The sequence below is a fragment of the Hemibagrus wyckioides genome, linkage group LG19 (assembly GCF_019097595.1).
Source record: "Hemibagrus wyckioides isolate EC202008001 linkage group LG19, SWU_Hwy_1.0, whole genome shotgun sequence".
NCBI classification, from domain to species: Eukaryota; Metazoa; Chordata; class Actinopteri; order Siluriformes; family Bagridae; genus Hemibagrus; species Hemibagrus wyckioides.
Genome location: NC_080728.1, coordinates 14,257,932 through 14,277,199, shown reverse-complemented (window position 1 = coordinate 14,277,199; position 19,268 = coordinate 14,257,932). Strand labels below are relative to the sequence as shown.

The 19,268-nt window shown below is 37.3% G+C and overlaps 2 protein-coding genes across 3 annotated transcripts in view; one reads left to right on the top strand and one right to left on the bottom strand.

The window, feature by feature from the left end:
* The window catches only part of ppfibp1a (PPFIA binding protein 1a), a 29,747-nt gene extending 18,732 nt beyond the window's left edge, over positions 1 to 11,015 (top strand). The window contains exons 11-25 of one of the 2 annotated variants that reach the window (XM_058416761.1): positions 1,017 to 1,129; positions 1,452 to 1,537; positions 2,123 to 2,165; positions 2,770 to 2,941; positions 3,915 to 4,041; positions 4,142 to 4,270; positions 6,311 to 6,458; positions 6,548 to 6,659; positions 6,768 to 6,856; positions 8,122 to 8,244; positions 8,320 to 8,445; positions 8,537 to 8,725; positions 9,409 to 9,567; positions 9,687 to 9,752; positions 10,357 to 11,015. In XM_058416761.1, the coding sequence (XP_058272744.1) occupies positions 1,017 to 1,129; positions 1,452 to 1,537; positions 2,123 to 2,165; positions 2,770 to 2,941; positions 3,915 to 4,041; positions 4,142 to 4,270; positions 6,311 to 6,458; positions 6,548 to 6,659; positions 6,768 to 6,856; positions 8,122 to 8,244; positions 8,320 to 8,445; positions 8,537 to 8,725; positions 9,409 to 9,567; positions 9,687 to 9,752; positions 10,357 to 10,437 (1,763 nt within the window). In that variant the 3' untranslated portion in view covers positions 10,438 to 11,015. Of the gene's footprint in view, positions 1 to 1,001; positions 1,130 to 1,451; positions 1,538 to 2,122; positions 2,166 to 2,769; positions 2,942 to 3,914; positions 4,042 to 4,141; positions 4,271 to 6,310; positions 6,459 to 6,547; positions 6,660 to 6,767; positions 6,857 to 8,121; positions 8,245 to 8,319; positions 8,446 to 8,536; positions 8,726 to 9,408; positions 9,568 to 9,686; positions 9,753 to 10,356 lie in introns of both variants that reach the window. The other variant, XM_058416760.1, reaches the window with a different exon arrangement.
* A 370-nt stretch (positions 11,016 to 11,385) lies between these two features.
* Positions 11,386 to 19,260, bottom strand: LOC131369871 (NADH-cytochrome b5 reductase 3). The gene is made up of 9 exons (XM_058416763.1): positions 19,099 to 19,260; positions 18,606 to 18,731; positions 18,439 to 18,511; positions 17,248 to 17,354; positions 15,907 to 16,036; positions 15,597 to 15,680; positions 14,287 to 14,372; positions 14,039 to 14,138; positions 11,386 to 12,323 (listed from the first exon to the last, which is right to left on the bottom strand). Exons 1-9 carry the CDS (start codon positions 19,117 to 19,119, stop codon positions 12,151 to 12,153), a joined length of 900 nt encoding a protein of 299 aa, XP_058272746.1. The 5' UTR covers positions 19,120 to 19,260; the 3' UTR covers positions 11,386 to 12,150.
* Between the last annotated feature and the right edge of the window lie 8 nt (positions 19,261 to 19,268).

Genomic DNA, 19,268 nt, shown 5'->3' with positions numbered 1-19,268 from the left:
CGCGCGCGCATGAGAGCGTGAGAAGGTGCGCGCGCGCATGAGAGCGTGAGAAGGTGCGCGCGCGCATGAGAGCGTGAGAAGGTGCGCGCGCGCATGAGAGCGTGAGAAGGTGCGCGCGCGCATGAGAGCGTGAGAAGGTGCGCGCGCGCATGAGAGCGTGAGTGTGTGTATGTGAATGTGAGAGTCAGAGAGAGATCTCCACCCACTCAACCATTCTCTCTCTTTATGGCTGTCATTGAAAGCACAATGAGACAAATTAGTGAACTGCCATTTATGAGACAGAGGTGAGAATCTTCACTCATTACCTGCCTATTTGCCCCACCTCCTCTCCATTTACAGGTGATTCTTGGCCACGCCCCCACCACCACATTATTTATATATATATATATATATCATCTCACTCAAATCCTAAAATATCAGCAAACTATTTTTTTAGGACTATTGACTAACTGGTTTATGGAACTCAAAGACAAGAAATCAAAAATGGTGTTATGTTAAAAAATAATGCAGTTGAGATTATTTTTCTTATTCAAATGTAGCACGTCCCCCACTGCAAAAAATTTTTTAAGATCTTAGTACTTCTATGGTTAGAGATTTTCTTCAACTGAATATTGCTATTGCGTTTCTGTTATCAGTGTCTTTACTTTCCTGTGCATCTTGTTCTTCAATCTAATCTAGCTGTTAAAAATGAAGATATGATGCAGCCTTGTATCTGTCCATTGCTCTACTCTTTATTTACAACTTTTGTCTTGGAGCTTTTCTTTTCATACACATACCAGCAAGACATAAATTGTCACACTTTTTGGCTTAACTGTGGTTGAATGAAACAGACCATCCATGTTTGAATGGAAGCTTATTTATTTATAAAAGGAACTAAGAGCTGCAGAGAGAATTAATAGTCTCATATTCAAGCACTTTTTAACTTAGGTCTGCTTACATAATCAGTCACTAGTCTATTTGACATTTATAAGTGCTGCATCTGTAACATGTTTAAAAACCAGACCGTGTGTCCTCAGACAGAGGCGATGAAGAGGACACGGAGATGGGACAGTGTGAAAGTTCATCCAAGTCCGCAACCACTACAGTTACTGAGTCTCTCTTCCTCCCAGGGGCAGAGGAGACTGATGAGGTATGGCTTAAACTATCTCAAAGCCACTAAAACACACACACACACATACACAGGGTGTACACAGGATGTCCCGCAGGCTTCCTTTCCGACGGCCATGTCCAACTCCTTTGTCTTTTATTTTAGGGAGTATTGCTCCTCACTGTGAACTGTCATGGAAGTTTAAGTGGAATTTTGTGCTTTTTTTTTTTTTTTTAATAAATTTCCAATATAAATCACTTTTACATCAGTTTTATTGTTTGTTTTTGTTTGACAATTCATAAGCTCTTGTCTTTAAGGACTATTTTTCTGTTTGTTTTGTCTTTCTATTCTTGCTCTCCAACAGCCTCAGGTGATTCCCTGCACTGAGTTTCTCTCCGAGTCTGAACACAAATTAGCAGCTGATGCTGATCCATTCCTTCTTACACACAGGTCTGATCCCTTTCTAAAGCTCCTCATTTCCTCAGAATTCACTTGGGCAGGAGTAGGATTTTGATGGTGGATTTAATGAGTGCTTAAAGTCAGTTAGGTGTATTAGATTCATATACAGACAGATTACTGTAGCATTTTTTTAATCCTCTTGAATGAACATCTTTGAAATGTCTGAGAAATACTTTATATTTTATTTCATTATATATATATGTGTATATATAGCCAATTCGTCTTGTAGGAGATGCTCCAGGAACCATAATGTTATCTTGAAATATAATCATTTATCGTCATTTTATCTTGAAAAATTGATAGCTAGAATGCAAAGGCTGTAATTGCAGTAAAAGGTGTTTTTTTTATGAAGGCAGAGTTCGAAGAAAACGTTCAATATTTCCATCAAAATCATTATTTCTAACTCTGACATTTTTTGTTAATATTAATATTTTCTATTCAGAGTAATTTCGTGTGTGTGAGAGAGAGAGAGAGAGATGTTTTGCTTTTGGATAAGCACATTTAGTACAAGTAGTTTCTGCTTTAAGTGATTTGAAAGTAATCAGTGTGTAATGTTTCTTGTTTGTTTGATCGCAGTTCATCTGAGAGGCTTGGATCAGACTCATCTAGTAGAGAAGAGGTACTGATGACCATTTTGTGCATGTCTGTCTGTCTTTCAGTGACTGTGTGTATTTCAGTCTGTGTGTATGTGTGTGTGTCTGTTTCTATCTGTGTTTGTTTTTGTCTTTGCATCTCTGTTTCTGTCTGTCTGACCTTCCTGTCTGTCTCTGTCTGTGTTTCTGTTTCTGTCTGTGTCTCCCCGTTTCTATCTGTGTTTGTTTTTGTCTTTGCATCTGTGTTTCTGTGTGTGTGCGTCTTTGTTTCTGTCTGTGTTTGTTCTTGTCTTTGCATCTCTGTTTCTGCCTCTGTGCAACTGTAATGTCTGTTTTAATAAGCAACACTGAGTATTTTCTGATGACAGGGAATTTTAAGTCTTTAGCGCCCCCTGCTGTTTGTAAAAGTAGCCACAGTCAAAAAACAGGTCTATAAAATATATCTCGTGTGTGTGAGGTGAATGATCAGCAGCTCTGTAAATTAGTTAACACATGGGTTTGGGTGTGATAACTGAATCACAAGCTCTTGATTTACATTACATGTCGCCATCATCAGCATTACAGACAGTAGTTCTATATTATTTATATTTAAATGATCGTTATATTGATAATAGTCTTTCTGTCTTTCAGGCTGAGCTTGGTGAAAGGGCAGATAAGAAAAGCAGCTCTCCCACAGTGTCCCCCTCTCAGTCCAGCCCAGGCGGCAATGAAAGTTTTGGCACCAAAAAAATACGCTCCTCGTTTGGACGGGGTTTCTTCAAGATTCGGGGCGGAAAGAGAACAGCCAGCTCTCCTGATCTAGGTGTGCATTTTTTTTTTATCAGAAAAATAGTGGACCTGAAGTAAAGGCTTATACTTAAGGCTTCTTAATTAGAAGAGCATGCTGATAAAGCTTCACAGCACAAGGGTGTGCTTAATTTAATCTCAGGCACAGAGTGAGAGCCATTTATTTATAGATAAAGAAAATTACAAACAGTGGTTAAGACTATTGGTTCTTTGTACAACTGATGCCGTTGATACAATTACAGACTACTGGTATGCTTTAGTGAGAGCGACTCCAGTCCACTGTATTATTTGGTGATCTTTATAGTCTAGATCAAGAGAATCACTTTTTTTGGTTTCCTCAAAAATAAGTGCATGTAAAATGAATATTTGGATTTATTGTCAGCTATGTACAAATACATCTTAGCTCTGAGATTGTAATGATGATTTAATAATTTTCAGTGTAGCACAACACTCAAACTTTTAATTGTCAATAAATCTGGCAAGTTATGGAGTCAGCTATAAGGCGGGTCACAGGTTTATATTCATGAGCTTGCTCTAATGTTGTTGCTATAGTAACAACTCCTGACCTTGTATAGCCCAATCTTCATGTAAACACATTTTATTTAAAAAAAAAAAAAAAAAAAAGTGAAATGTGTGCGTGTGTTTTATGTCAGGTATTTTTGGAAGGAGTCTCCTCTAATAAGTAAAGCTGTAATGTTAAGGTTTCATGGAAAAGTGCTCTTGCCAATGTGATGAGCTGTAGATGTTTTGTTTTGTTTTTTTGTAAGAGAGAGAAAATAGAAGCAGGTAATGGAAGTTGAAACAATTTGTTTCATGGTCCATCACAAATTAAATGTAACTATAATTGGACCAAGATATGTTGTGATGTTCTTTAGGAAAAAAGAAAAGTGTGGTTGTTTGTTATTTGGAATGAAATCCTTCCCGTGCATGACTTTGGCTCACTAAAAAGATCTTCAAACCCCATGCAGTTTATTGGTCTGTTTGTGCAGGTGAGGCAGAGAGAAAAAGGACAGAGCATTTGGATCTGGCTGGATCTCAGTCTCCCAAACCAAAGGAGCATGCAGTCTCACCTGAAAGCAAGAAGAAAGCTAAGGGGATCCGTAGATTCTTCGGAATGTAAGACTTCATTATTCTCTTTGCTTATTTAACCCAAGTAGCCTTTACAGCCCAAAAGCCAACTATTTCTTCCAATATCACTTTCGTTCTTTTTTCCAAGGATGAAGAGGAGCCAATCTACTTCGCTGAACCCTGATGATGCTCCCGATTCTGAGTTCAGGAGAGGCGGCCTTAGAGCCACAGCCGGCCCGAGACTCGGTTGGTCACGTGACTCGCAACGCAGCAACAAGTCAGTCGTCATTCTTAAAGCATATGTTTAACTTTGTATCTAATGACTTACATTATACTCCAGAATTATTAACCACCTTGTGGAAGTCATTTTTTATGAATATGATGTCTAAAATTTCATTTTAAAATTCACATTTTATTTGTCACCTACACAACCACACGTTCACTTTGCGTTTTCCCTTGGTCCTGTTTTTACAAACAGCACCTTTTTCCCCCCAAACATTAAAATATGAGCATGTAGGGAATCCTCCTCAGGGCAGAATAACAACTTCCCCCTGTCATGTCTAATAAGGTTGGAGACACTTGTGGAGGATCTTGAACTCTCCGCTATGCAGAATTTGAACACATTTTTCAGCAAAGAGGAGCGTGAACTTCAGTTCAGACCAGTAGGGATCAAATTCCAAGATGGAGAAAGTGGCTGTAAATCATTAATTCCCTGTTCCTGCATTTCTATGTTGATTTTTAAGAATTTATTAAAAACTTGACTGGAGCTCCTGAAGCTACAGTTCCCAGGTACAAAACAGCCCCAGAACATCAGTGAGCCACTAAAACGGCTTTTGCTTGAATTCACTTTGGTTTTAGTCTCATCTGACCACAAGACACATTATATTCTCCTGCTTATTATTCATTACAGGAACTAGCTATGCTTACTGTTTAGTTGTTAATTCATTTTTTTAAAAACCTGTATTGTGTATATAATAGGGTCCAAAAGTCCATTAAAGAAAATGCTTCAATTATGCTAGTTTAAAAGAATTCAAATTTAATACAAAATATTCAATTGCAAATCATATCAGCAATAACCTGAGTATATAGTACAATTTTACTGGATATTTACATTATTGGATATTTACATAAGTCTGAATCTGAATTTCCTATATTTAAATATGGTATTTTGTATAGTTATTTTTTGTGTGTGTATATATATATGTGTATATATGTGTGTGTGTGTGTGTGTATATATATATATATATATATATATATATATATATATATATATATATATATTTATAGATAAATATATATTTTTATATATATATTTTATATATATATATACATATATATATATATATATATATATATATATATATATATATATATATATATATATATATACATGTGTGTGTGTGTGTATATATATATATATATATATATATATATATATATATATATATATATATATATATATATATACATGTATGCATGTATGTATGTATGTATATATATATATATATATATATATATATATATATATATATATATATATGTATATATATGTATATATATATATACATGTATGTATGTATGTATATATATATATATATATATATATATATATATATATATATATATAATGTGTATATATATATATATAAAATATATATATAAAAATATATATTTATCTATAAATATATATATATACATATATATATATATATAATTTGTGTATGTAGTATTTAGTCCTCGAGCTAGTATGGACTGCACAAGTTTGTGCATAACCTTATCACGCACTTTAGATCAAATTGATCGGCATGTCAAGCTTCAGGAGAAGAGATTAGCCATGACAGGAAGAGTGAATTCCACTGTTTAATAAATTATTCAATTATTTAGTCCTTTAAATGTATTTATTTTTATTAATATTTACATTAAACGTTTTGTTCTGCCATGTAGTGCTGTATGTTATCAGTAGGTTGCGGTTGCTAAGGAACATAATGGCCAAGGATTATGGCATTTTACAGACAGAATAATTGGTGCATGAATACAGATTTCCAATTTTTTTGACACAGGTGCACTTGTGTAAAGGATTTTATAATGCCATGAAATGAGTCATAGTCAGATTATGGAATATTTCTGGCTGTTTTTAAATATTGCATTTAGTGTAAATAGTGTTTTAAGTCTGTCAGTAATTTTGCTGCATGGCATTTTTATATAATTCATAATTTTATTAAAATAAATATTTTCCTTTGTATCTTTGTTTTGGATGGTGCCAATAATTTTGACTGCATAAGTTACTCATTTCTCCCATCTTTGTCATTCTCTGAAGTGAGAACACCTCGTTTGCAAGCTGGAGTGCTGAGCAGGTGTGTGAGTGGCTGCAGGAGCAGGGCTTAGGCCTGTATGCAAATCAGGCTCAGCAGTGGATCCGCTCAGGACAAATGCTACTAAACGCCTCACAGAATGATCTCGAAAAGGTCAGATCATCAAAGAGATTCCTTTTTGCACATTAAATGGCTTAACTGTGATTAATTAGTGCGTAATGTACTGTGTGTCTGTGTTGTAGGAGCTGGGCATCAGGCATCCTCTACACAGAAAGAAGCTCCAGTTGGCGCTTCAGGCTCTGGGCTCAGAGGAGGACGATGCTAAAAGCAAACTGGACTTCAACTGGGTTACCCGTAAGTCACTGGCACGTAAAGAAATATTATGATCAGTATGAGTATAATGCTAGCTGCTAAAAGGAGGGTCAGTGCAACATGAGAGCTGACTGTTTCTCTCTGATTCAGGGTGGCTGGATGACATTGGCCTGCCTCAGTACAAAGCTCAGTTCGATGAGGGCCGTGTGGACGCACGCATGCTTCACTACATGACCGTGGTATGTCATGTAGGGTTGATTCACAAATTTTCACTTGGATACCGAAAGCAAGTAAATAATGAAATGATACTATTGCAACAAAAAAAAATCTAAATAAATACATAATAATAATAATAATAATAATAATAATAAAATCTGTGATGAGACATATTCATAAAATTCATAATAAGGTCAAAGCATTATTTTATACTTTGCAACTATTTTTTTATTGATTTTAATTAATCTTTGGTGTACTTTATGTAACCTTTTACATTACCGATTGGTGCCACAAGCATCATCTCACATACAGTATGTAACATAATAAAGTATTTGCGGCAGTGGTAGCTCAAGTGGTTAAGGCTCTGGGTTGTTGATCTGATCAGATCAGGGTTCAAGCCCCAGCACGGCCAAGCTGCCACCGTTGGGCCCTTGAGCAAGGCCCCCAACTGTCCCTGCTCCAGGTGCACTGCATCATTGTCGACTCTGCACTCTGACCCCAACCCTCCAAGGATGGGTGTCAGAACTCAGAGTCTGCCTCACAGTGGACATTTCGCAGGATGGTCCAGGGTCATCTCCAGTTTCCTATTATTTGCTATTTACTTGCCATTTACTAAATTAAACAACCTGGTAAACAAAAAATGGACTCCTCAGGCTTGGATGAGAAGGAGCAAAACTTGGTTTATTACAGTCAGATAATTCTTCAGAAGATATCTTCAGCAATAAGTCACCCACCAAAAAGACACGAGGGTCAAGCTCGGTGCATTCGAGGTCAAAGTCCCATAAAAATCCCCTCTGTTTATCCTGGTGCTACTAAGCACCTTTTCCCTTTTTTCTTCTTTCTTATAATTTCATTCCTTCATAGAATTTCATATACAAAGAAAGAATGTCACCATGCAGTTATGTATATGTGACAAATAAAGACTACTTACTTATTAAATATAATAATATTAAGTACTAAAGTAATCATAAATAAGTAGTTCATACATACAACTCCAAATTAAATGCCTTGCTTCAAGGTCAAATATTGAATTGTTTGTTCTTGAATAGTTGTCTGCTAATAACTTTTACTTCTCTGGTTATTAAAAAGACTTTTTTACTCAGGTGATGATTATTATTATTAAAGCCGGTTTTAGATGCTCTATATTTCATTTAAATGGCACACATTTGCTTTTAACACACAGTGTCAGTTGTTTTAGTCTTTTGATAATTGACACTAATAATAACTGACTCCCTGTTCTTTGTAAATAACAAAGTTTTGTTTACACTGTACTAAAATTTTGTGTCAGGATGATTTGCTGGGTCTGAAAGTAGTCAGCGTGCTTCACCATCTCAGCATCAAGAGAGCCATCCAGGTGCTGCGCATCAACAACTATGAGCCCAACTGCCTCCGACGCAGACCGTCTGATGAGGTTCTACTCATCCCTCCACATTCATTTTGCAAGATATGCCAGTACGTGTTATTAATTCTAAAGCTCTGTGTTTAGAATAACATCACACCAGCAGAGGTGTGCCAGTGGACCAATCACAGAGTGATGGAGTGGCTGCGCTCGGTAGACCTGGCAGAGTATGCACCCAACCTCCGAGGGAGCGGAGTGCACGGAGGACTGATGGTATGCCGAGAACAGGACGAAGACCATACGAGTTTCATAAATTAAACTTGCGTAGCTCCATCTTCAAGTTTTTTGTGTTTCATCGTCACAGGTTCTGGAGCCTCGGTTCAATGTTGAGACAATGGCTCTCCTCCTGAACATCCCGCCTAATAAAACGCTCCTGAGGCGTCACCTGGCCACACACTTCCACCTTCTGATTGGTGCAGAAGCAGAGAGACTCAAGCAGGAGTGTCTCGAGCATCCTGACTACACGCTGCTCAATGCCACAGCGAAAGTGAAGGTAGTCATTATATTCTATTTACTGAATATTACAATTGTCCAAAATGTTTATTTAAGGATACCAGTAACTCTTTGTTTCTTTTTACTAATGTGATTCAGATCATTTAAGACTACTTACTTTTACCAATACGTTAATACCAACGAATTTCACATTTTAGGAATATTTAGGAACACAGACACTGTAGCTTAGTCTGCCTCGCATCTCCAGGATTGAGGGTCCTCAGCCCAGTTTTCTCCCTGTGCTTCAGGGGTTTCCTCCTCCTCCTCCTCTCCAGAGACAGATATTATAGGCTGATTAGTTTATCTAAATTGTCCGTTGTGTGAATGTGTGTGTGTGTGCGTGTGTGTGCGCGATTGTGCCCTGCAATGGTTAGTGCCTTGTGCCCTAAGTGTCCTGGGATAGACTCTTAGTTCCTTGTGACCTTGTGTAAAAAAGTGCATATTTTGCCTATTTACTAATGCTCAGTACTTGATTCTTCTTTCCATATATAGCCAAACTGTTCCTTTAACAATAAAACTGGGCAAAGAAAGAAATGACCATTTTCCAACTTGTCCTTTACTACACTGGAAACCTGAATAAGAATAATCATGTTAAAATGTAAATGCTCACACATCTGTACCTGCCAGTCACAGTGATGGATATAAAATAGGCCTGAACTACTGTTCTTGTCCTATCCGGTCTAGCCGAGACGTCTGTCCTTCGGCGGTTTTGGAACGTTGAGGCGGAAGCGACAGGAGGACAGTGAAGAATTTCTGTGCCCTCTGGAAGTGCAGGTGCCTCAGAACGGCAGCTTCCCCAAGGAACAGCACATCAGCAAGGATAACCTGGACCAGCTGGAGCAGGTGCTGCACCTTCTCACTTTAAACTATATTATTACAGTTCACCTTATGGCCTTATAGTAATATTTAAACATTGTCTATTTTGAGTTTTTATGTACCTTTTAATATGTGTCTACTGGTAGATGGACACCTCAGAAGGCACAGTGAAACAGATTGGAGCCTTTTCAGAGGGGATCAACAACCTCACTGTAAGATATCCATCCAATTCTCATAAACACCATAAACAGCTGACGTTCCTGCAAGTGATTAGTGCAGTCGAGTGCAAAAGTTTGCACACCCTCCGGACAAAATGAAAAAATTCAAGTAGCGTGATTTTATTTTTTTTTTGCTTCTTTGTTACCCCTTCATTATTACAAGTAGCAGAAAAAATGATCAGAGTGAATGTTAAGAAGATATTAAGATATTTTCACTTTTATTTGCATATTAGCAGCCTGCCACCTCTTTCATTTCCTTCAAGCCGTTTTTTCTGTGTCTGCTTTACACACAGAGGACCTTTCTTTTTAAAACTGTTTCTCTGTTGATTTGATTTCATAATTGTCTGATGTAGAACATATACACTTTTTACATTTTTACATTTACATTTTTATTTTTATTTTTTTAAATAAATTAGACATATTTTGAATCATAGGGTGTGTAAACGTTTGCACTTTACTCTGTCTGACATTTTAACTTAGAATTTTGTTTCGTTAGGGTCAATCCTTTGTACTGTATTGTGTGTATTTATTTATTTATTTATTCATTCATTCATTCATTCATTCATTCATTGTGTGTGTGTTTGTTTGTGTGTTATAGAGCATGCTGAAAGAGGACGAGCTCTTCAGGGAGACACCAGCTAACTCTCCTGATGCTACACACACCGAATCCAGCACATGAGATACATAAATAATCCTGTGTTAGCAAACGACCCCAGAGAACCAAACGTCTGTCCCTTTACTGTGATCTATACCACATATCAGCTTCTCACAGCTCCACCCATGACACTCATTTACACATTTCCAGCTCCATAAGCCTACTGGGATGGTATTGCTGTGATACTATGTTCTAGTCTGACAATCAAAAGCCATCAGCAACAGTGGAATGTTTAATTTATTTCTTTTTACTGTCTACAGCATAATGTGTTTCAGTGTAACTGACAAAATGCACCAAAGACTGCAAAAGATAATCCAAAAATATATTTTTTAATCATGTTTTAGTTAGATTGCATCCTTATTCTTATTCTCTGCTTTAATGTATACGTCGACTCCTGCATTATAATCGCATGTTGCTCTGTACTGAATTTCGATGCTCACTGCCTGGCTGATACATTGGGAGTATAGAGTAATAATATTCTTATTTGAAACATTGTCTGCACATCACTGGATAGTTACACCTTTAAAACAAGGTCCATGTGTTGTGTGTTTGCTTTTATGAATTGAAGTCAATAAAATTCTGTGAATCTTGTTAATCTGTTCCATATTGTACTGATGAACGTTTTTTAGACGCTTGAGTGTATTCACTCTTGAATTTATTTATTAGCGCCGTTTACATTTTTTTAATCCCTCGAAAGCAACATTTTTTCGAAATGTCGATTAAGACGTTTTTGTTTTTAGTAAGTTGACTGACCAGTAAAAATAAGCTAAGGGTCATTAATCTAAAAGCCAAAGATAAAAGCAGGAAAAAATGTTCAGAAAAGGGACTACAAATTTGTTTTTACTCTTGATATTTTGTTTATTTTTATTGTTTTTATTATCTGCTTTAATGACAGAACCTGTCTGAAGTGAATATACATTCTGGTTTAATTAGGTTTCTCTGTGGCTCTTATTTTCAAACAGACCAAGAAAATCTGTTCATTAATGGATGCAATCCTTTATTCATCAAAGTCAAAGCAATACAATACAATACTATATAGAATACGTGCTTGGTTATGTGACATCTATGTGGCAGGTGACATCTTTGCACAAAGCTGGATTACTACGTCGATCTCCGGTGACTGCATTTTGGCAGTTTAAATGATGCAAAGAAGCAGCTTTTAAATGAAAGCATGCTACTAGATTGAATAGATTAAATAACCGGTCTTTCGCTATTGCACTGTAATGCACTTTGACATTTTTATTTTTTATCTTAATCTGAAAACATTAAAGCCAATAAACTGTATTGTCTTCTACAGTAAGGTGCTTGGTACTAAGGCACTTTCCAAAAAAAAAAAAAAAAATTCCAAAATATATAACGCACTAAATGACAAAGTAAAAAACTTTGATGCATTTCAATTATTGGCATATTTAACAAATATCAAAAAAAATAGGTTTCAGAACAAGTAAAATAATCCATCAATTGTTCTGCTTGTGATTTTTTTCCTAAATAAATCTTGTACTTGAGAATATATTAGTCATGACAAAACAGCACACACAGACTGGTATGACAAAGTCCACATGAGTGCCAATTCCAAAATGGGCACAATTACAAGTGCTAATAGTTGCATATCAAAATAAACGTGTACTCGGAGACACTACTGTGATAACGCTGTAAGCTGAGCCTTTTCAGCACCAGAGCCGCTTGACCAGGTGTCCAATAATTAGTGCAGTGGGGTTTTGTTTTGTTTTTTCCCCTTTAGAAGACGAAGCGTCTGCTGGGGGAATGGCCCACTTTGTCCAGGTTGGGGTTGCAGGCAAACTGGATCATGGGTGGAGGACCACACATGAGGATGAGTGTGTCGTCGCCGGGGGGAGGAAGGCGGTTCCGCACCATCTGCTCACTGATGAACCCCTGGCTGTACTCCCAGTCTGTCACATGAAGAACAAGAACAGTGGTTGTGTGATTGATTGAGTCAAATGATCTCTGTTTATAACACAGTGCTTTCTATTCTGGATTCTGATTGGTTGGATGATGAGTATTGAGGGTTTTTTTTTGTATAACAGCAGCTGACAGTAATCCCAGCACCAATTTAAGACTGCAATTTAGATGAAAATACACTGTCACTACAGCCACTTAATCCATATGTAATAGTAAACATCTTTCTAATATGGAAAAAAGGTCATTAGTTATAGCCACTAATATGAAGAATGTTGGAAAAGCAAAGAAGCTGGAGTTTTTTTTTCTTAAGAACAGTGGGAAATTTAACTGCTTAAAACAAACAAGGGACTCAGTAAGGACCATCACAGAACATTAAAACAGTTCAGGTAACACCATAAAGTATTAAGAATAGAGGGGATGTAAAGTTTTGAACTGGATCTTACTGTGTCATAAGGATTACATGTAAACATCTGTTATGTGAAATAGCTTATTTGTGGTATTTAAACTTATGAGCTCAACTGTACGCATGTAAAATGTCTTCTGTTTTGTTACAGTAGGAGTTTCTAGAGTCAGTGCTTTGTAGCAGTCATTAAGATTTCCTCCATGGGCTCTTGGAAACTTTTTGCTACTTTCTGGTTAACATTACAAACTTATTTGTTTTGGTCTTGTTAACTAACTCACAGATTCCCTAGCCTGGTCCTGGAATGACCCCCATCCTGTACATTTTACTAACCACTTCAAATCAGAAAGGGTGGATAAGCTGAATAATAGAATCAGGTGTGTTGGAGGAGGAAATAATGAATAGGAGGAATATATAGGACAGGTTGTAGCCCAGGAGCAGGTTTAGGATCCTATAAACTAAAGGACAGCTAGCTGGTAAATGGAGAGCTGCTACATCATACGTGAGAAGAGCAACTCACTTGCAGATGTTCCACAGCATTATAAGTAACTAGAAATGAACAAAAAGTACAACTCGTCGTTCTTATATAAACAAAAAAAACTTGCCAAAGAAAACATGTTGAGATGTAGTGTTACAAGAAAAGAATCAACTCTGAGGTTACATCACCACACCACCATGTTAGTGATTAGGGCTGTTCACACTGTGCTTAACCTTAGCTAGAGAAACATTTCTCATTTGTAATTTAGAGGCTGGGTTAGCTCCACTATTTCCCAGAAGTTATAAAACCCTGCTCTGAAGCAGGCCTAGCACCACTTTTGCAGCAAACCTATACAGATTGAATTGATGTGGTGTTAAAATGCTATGCCTAGATGCTTAGCAAGACATCCAGAGTAGTAAACAATGACACTACTGAACAAGTAAACACAAGTCTCTTAAAAAGTATCCACATAATTAGCTCCTGTGTGTTTTCTCTTTTTGTCTTTGTTCATCCCAGGAGGCTTAAAACAGCCAAAGAGCATTAAACTGGTGGCATTTTTTCTATACTGGTGCAAGAGAGACAGAGAAGCCATTATTTAAAGCAGTTGCATGCTGTATTTATCCAATCATGGCTGTATTTATCCAATCATGCTGCAAAAATGCAAATAAGAACGTTAAGCCAGGGTTAACTGTTTCAAGTGTGAAAAGCCATGTTGTTTTCCTGTAACAGCACGTAAAGAATTTTGCAGCATTATCTCCTTCTCACACGGATATCTGCAGTGTTATGTACTACATATGGAATGAAAACAAGCCAGGCTCTCTACATACCATCAGGAACCTTGTCAAGTGTGTACCATAGGTTGAATCGGTCTGGGTTAGTAGCCTGGATTTCCTCCAGCTCTGTACGTAGCAGGATGTCTTTTTCTGTCTGTTTGAGGGAGTAACACATTTCTATTGTTTAGTCATTTCCCCCTGCATTAGTCATCAACTGTCTGTTTATTAATCGGAAATTGTAATTCTGGCACAAAAAAAATAAAGCAAGAAAGAAAGAAATAAAAACGCTGGCATCAACTTACTTGATTAGCAAACAGCAAGTAACAAACGGTCTTGTCTTTGGGATCCTTCATTATTGCCCGGATGATCTGCAGCATGGGAGTGATGCCTGTAGAGATACAAGAATAAGCTTGGAAAATCAATTACAACATCTCTTTGCATAAGAAAATCTACATGAATGTTGTTTTGTGTATAATGTGTTCATTATGATATGATAGTGTTTTTGTAGTAATGACTTTAAAGAGGACTTATGGATGCTGCACAAAATCTAAGACTAATAATAGCTGAATATTAAAAATTGACAACAGGATGAAGCTTTCTGTAAGGAGATATTGATATAACATTTAGGAAAGGAGTCTCAAGTAGCAGCACTTTGGAAGACTTTGCACATTTTCCACCTCAGTAGAGTCTACAAGATAGGAGTTTGCAATTTCTGCTTTCTCAGTAATACAACAAGAGTGATTATATGAGTTACTCCTGGCATTTTAAACCAAATTTGCCATGGCCTCCCTCATCAACAAGGCGTTTCCACCCACAGAACTGTCGCTCACTCAATGTGTTTAGTTTTTCACACCATTCTGTGTAAACTTTTGAAACTGTTGTGTGTGAAAATCCCAGGAGATCAGCAGTTTCTGAAATACTCAAACCAGCCCAGCTGGCACTAAGAAGCATGCCACGGTTCAAGCCACAGAGATCAAACTGTTTCCTCATTCTGAGGTTTGAACATTAACTGAAGCTCTTGATCTGTAATCTGCATGATTTTAAGCACAGAGCCTTTAAGCATCGGCTGATTAGATACCTGCACGAACGTCCTGAGGGACAGTGAGTGTATATGCTGAAGCTTTCTGTAAGGAGATACTGCTATAACATTCATGACAGGAGTCTAGAGTCTAGATTAGTCTTTCTACCATGGGAGTCTACAAGATTGCAATTTCTGGTTTCTTAGTCACATGTAAAACGGTGTGTTTCTATAATTATTAATTTCAGGAGAGACGAGAAAACATTAGGCTTTTCAGGGCGCGACCGCTAGAATATATAAGTGGTAACGGGAAAAAAACATGAAAAACCCGTTCTTTAATGAGAAAATATTGTGAAATTGCTGTGATATTACAGGTAATAAAGCAGTTATAGGTGTGATGTTACAGAAAAACAATTAACGCTCAGCTGTTAAGGTTCCTGTCATGTTTTATTGCCTGTATTTTCCTGGCATGTTTTCTTTCTTATACAACATTCACTACTGCAATGACAGTACAAATATTTCTGCATATATAGTGTCTTACTCAAACACAGGGGTGTTTAATAGGAATAATAAATCAATAAATAAATAAATTACCTGTCCCTCCAGCGATCATTCCCAAATTTTTCGCAGTCTTTACCTCAGGAGGTGACTTCTTCTCAGGTTTGATTTCAAATACTCCTAAAATGTGAAATCAGTCAGTAAACATTATTTAACAACAAATTAAAAAACAACAGACAGCAGAAAATTCACTTAGCTCCTACACTAGCAGATACTGTACACACCTGTCATGTTGTGTACTGTTATATTTATTTACCATCTAACCCTAATCCCATAATACACATCCTCCTAAATCAGGGAACCAGGAACATGTCCAGACTGTGCAGTGCTGAGAGGAACTGCTTACCTTGTCCTTTGTAAACCAGCAGTCCACTCGGCCCTCGGAAGTCAATCATGTCACCAATGCGAAGGCTGTCCAGGTACTGAGACATCTTTCCACCTTCAGGAAACTTTGGATGAGTATTTTTGTAGTATATCTAAAAACACACACACACAAAAAAACAAAGAAGGGCTTTAGTGTTTTATAGACCAGGATTATTTTTATTTTCTAAATAGGCACAACTGGAACTGATCATGTTCATGAATAGGTTTAAGGATGATTTTTTTCTGTAGATCTTGTTCATTTGCTTTGCAACAGGTTGCGCCACATATATGACTGTGTGCCTTCTCACTCTCTGGCACTCCCCAAGGCTACACAAATATTGCAGCAGGACACGGGAGATTTGAGCACACAAACTTCACTTCAAGGCAAAGAAACAAACAGGCTGCTGAGAGAACGGTTGCAACGTTTCACAGACATTCCACGGCATTACTATAAATTAGGTGTATACTGCAAAGTCACTGTCCATCTGTCCAGTGCTCTAAATATCTGTAATCTGATTTCAACCAAACCAGGGCGTGGCCTGAACAGGAAGAGTTTTTATTTAAATATTATTATATCAACTGCCCATTTAATGAAGACCTAACTAATTTAATCCTTTATTATTCCATTATCATCCTACTTCAGGCTGCACACCTCAGGGAGGGACTGTGTTTATGTGCGTTTTGAGTTCTGGAGTAATTCCAGAGGTAGAAATGCAGTGCAGGCACCATAGCCTGTGAATTCTCTTTAATCAATTCTCATCTCATGACTCGTTCTTTATTTTAGTTCATACCTTCATGTAATTTTTCTAATACAATTAGTCGTTTCTATTTCTCCAAAATATAATGAATTAGTAGCCTAGTTTAAACAATGGAGTCTTTATTTGAGCCTCATATCTGACCACATGTTTGTGCCCACATGAACAGACAAAAACCTCTTCCTTGTGTAACGTTTTGTTTTGTGTGTTGTCTATGAGATCGCAGTCCTCATATATTCATATCAACTAAATGCTCTGTGAACCTTTTCGGTAAATAAAAAATACTAAAACACTGACATATCTTTTAGATTTTTCCTATTGCCCTCTCCATCACTTCAAAATTGTCCACCCCGTGTTCAATCCTTAAGATCTTAAAGCTAAAAAACATTCAATTCATAAAATCTGAGCTCATCTTAAACCTAATTCTTTGTAACAACTTTGCATCACCCAAAATCTTGAATATGCATTATTAATATTCGCTTTACGAGTCAGATCTCTGAGCTGGGTCTGTTCCAGATAAAAGATTGCTTAAAAAATGCACAGTTTCAGTATAATTTAACAAAACTCACCTTGACCACCAGGTCCACAAATCCTTTATCATCATCACTAGACACTGGAGTGTAGGGCCTCACCACCAGGGCACCGTCTATTCTAGCAGACAGGTATATGTGTTGACCTGTAAACATGGTAGATATATATAAGGTTTGGTGTGTTCTGCGATATGATCCACTGGTGTATTTTAAGCCATAAAGGCATTTTGTTGACTCATACAAGGCAGAACTTGAAAACTGCATTCCCCGAAAACAACTCAGAGCTGTCAGTGCTTTGGTGGATAGTCTTAGTTGCATACTGCACACTTGTACCCATCTTCTATAATCACAAAAGACGATTCTGTACTCATCCAAGGACTGTTATTCACAGCTTGCTTACAGCCAGCTTCAACCATAACATTATGAGCAGTGAGAGGTGAAGTGAATAACACTGATTATCTCATCATCATGGCACCTGTTAGTGGGTGGGATATATTAGGCAGCATGTGAACATTTTGTCCTCAAAGTTAATGTGTTAGAAGCAGGAAATATGGGCAAGCATAAGGATTTGAGCGAGTCTGACAAGGGCCAAATTGTGATGGCTAGATGACTGGATCAGAGCTCCATCTCCAATTCCTAGTCTACAGTGGTCAGTATCTATCAAAAGTATCTAGTATCTTGTAAGTGTCCTTTAAGTAGCCTCCATGGGCCACATACCACAGCACATATTCAGGACCAGTCCATGCCTCGACGGGTCAGGGCTGTTTTGGCAACAAAAGGGGGACCAACACAATACAGGGCAGGTGGTCATAATGTTATGCCTGACTGGTGTGTACTGAACACCACTTCAACACAATTAATACTACTGGCCATGTCTTTGGCACTGTAATGATTTATAATCACACTGTCACCTGGAAGAGGATGATCTGATTACTCTTAAGGTTTCCTCCTCAAGTTTTTCCTTGCTAATGTCTCATCTGGCTTGCTCATTCGGGAACTAAATGCACAACTGGATTACTATAGCGGGTCGGTAACAACGTTGACTGTTAAAAGTCTTTTACGTATAATATTAAACTGAGTTAACAGAGGCTTACAGAATAATCTCGGTTACTAAGACTCAGAGCTCTGAGAGCAGTATGGTATAGAAAAAGAAAGAGAAAGTGAGGTCAATGGTCATGTGCAAGTATACAACGTGGCATTTGTAAGAATATTCAAATATACTGAACTTACCGATAGGAAGTCCCAAAACATGGTCTGGAGACCTCAGGGCAAAGCGAAACTTTCTGGTGTCATGACTAATAATCTAAAAGTAAAAACAAGAGTGAGTGGAACGTTTTGATCACATTCAACATAGATATTCCACACAGGTTAAAAGATTCACAGGAGTTCACACTGACCTCTTTATCTATAAGGCGTAAGGGATATTTCTCATTAGGATCCTCCAGGGTTATGGCAGGTCTTCTTTTGAAACCCAGAAGCCTCATAAGTAAGGCAAGTATGTTGTCAAAGCCACCGCGAATGAGCTGCAGACATTAGTACAGAGTTAAAGGGCTGCAAAGCAAGCTGCACGACTGATGACTGGAATCTCCCACATAGCTGAATGAATAATCCCAGAAAAATGCGCATGAAGGCAAGGCTGCAAATAACAAGACCATGGACATGGCCCACAAGTTTCTGCGCAACACATTGCATAAAAAAATATCTACATAACCTTTAAACACTGTGCAGTTAACACTCGATTTCGATCAATATGCAAAAGGACATTAAAACAGACTGCATATAGATAGAGGGGAACATGCAAAAACCTAAATAGCGATACAAAAATATAGCTAGCGTTAGCTATCCGAGCTAGCTAACGTCACTTTATACTCATATTAACATAATACATACACCAATGATGTAAGACAGCATCTTGTCAAGTAGTCGATATATATATATATGTATATGATATTAATATAAAGTTGTATTAGATCAACTCTTGAACTATTACAATGCAACTATCAAGCTAACGTCTGCTACTCCACCCTCCTCTGGGCTTCCGGATTCGATAGGGAAAACCA

Excerpts from the sequence above, each read along its gene's own strand:
- LOC131369871 (XM_058416763.1), bottom strand. The coding sequence starts at position 19,119 with ATGCTGTCTTACATCATTGGT. Across the intron at positions 17,355-18,438 it reads TGTTTTGGGACTTCCTATCG|GTCAACACATATACCTGTCT; the intron begins GTAAGTTCAGTA and ends CCATGTTTACAG. Across the intron at positions 12,324-14,038 it reads ACTTGACAAGGTTCCTGATG|ACTGGGAGTACAGCCAGGGG; the intron begins GTATGTAGAGAG and ends TTCATGTGACAG.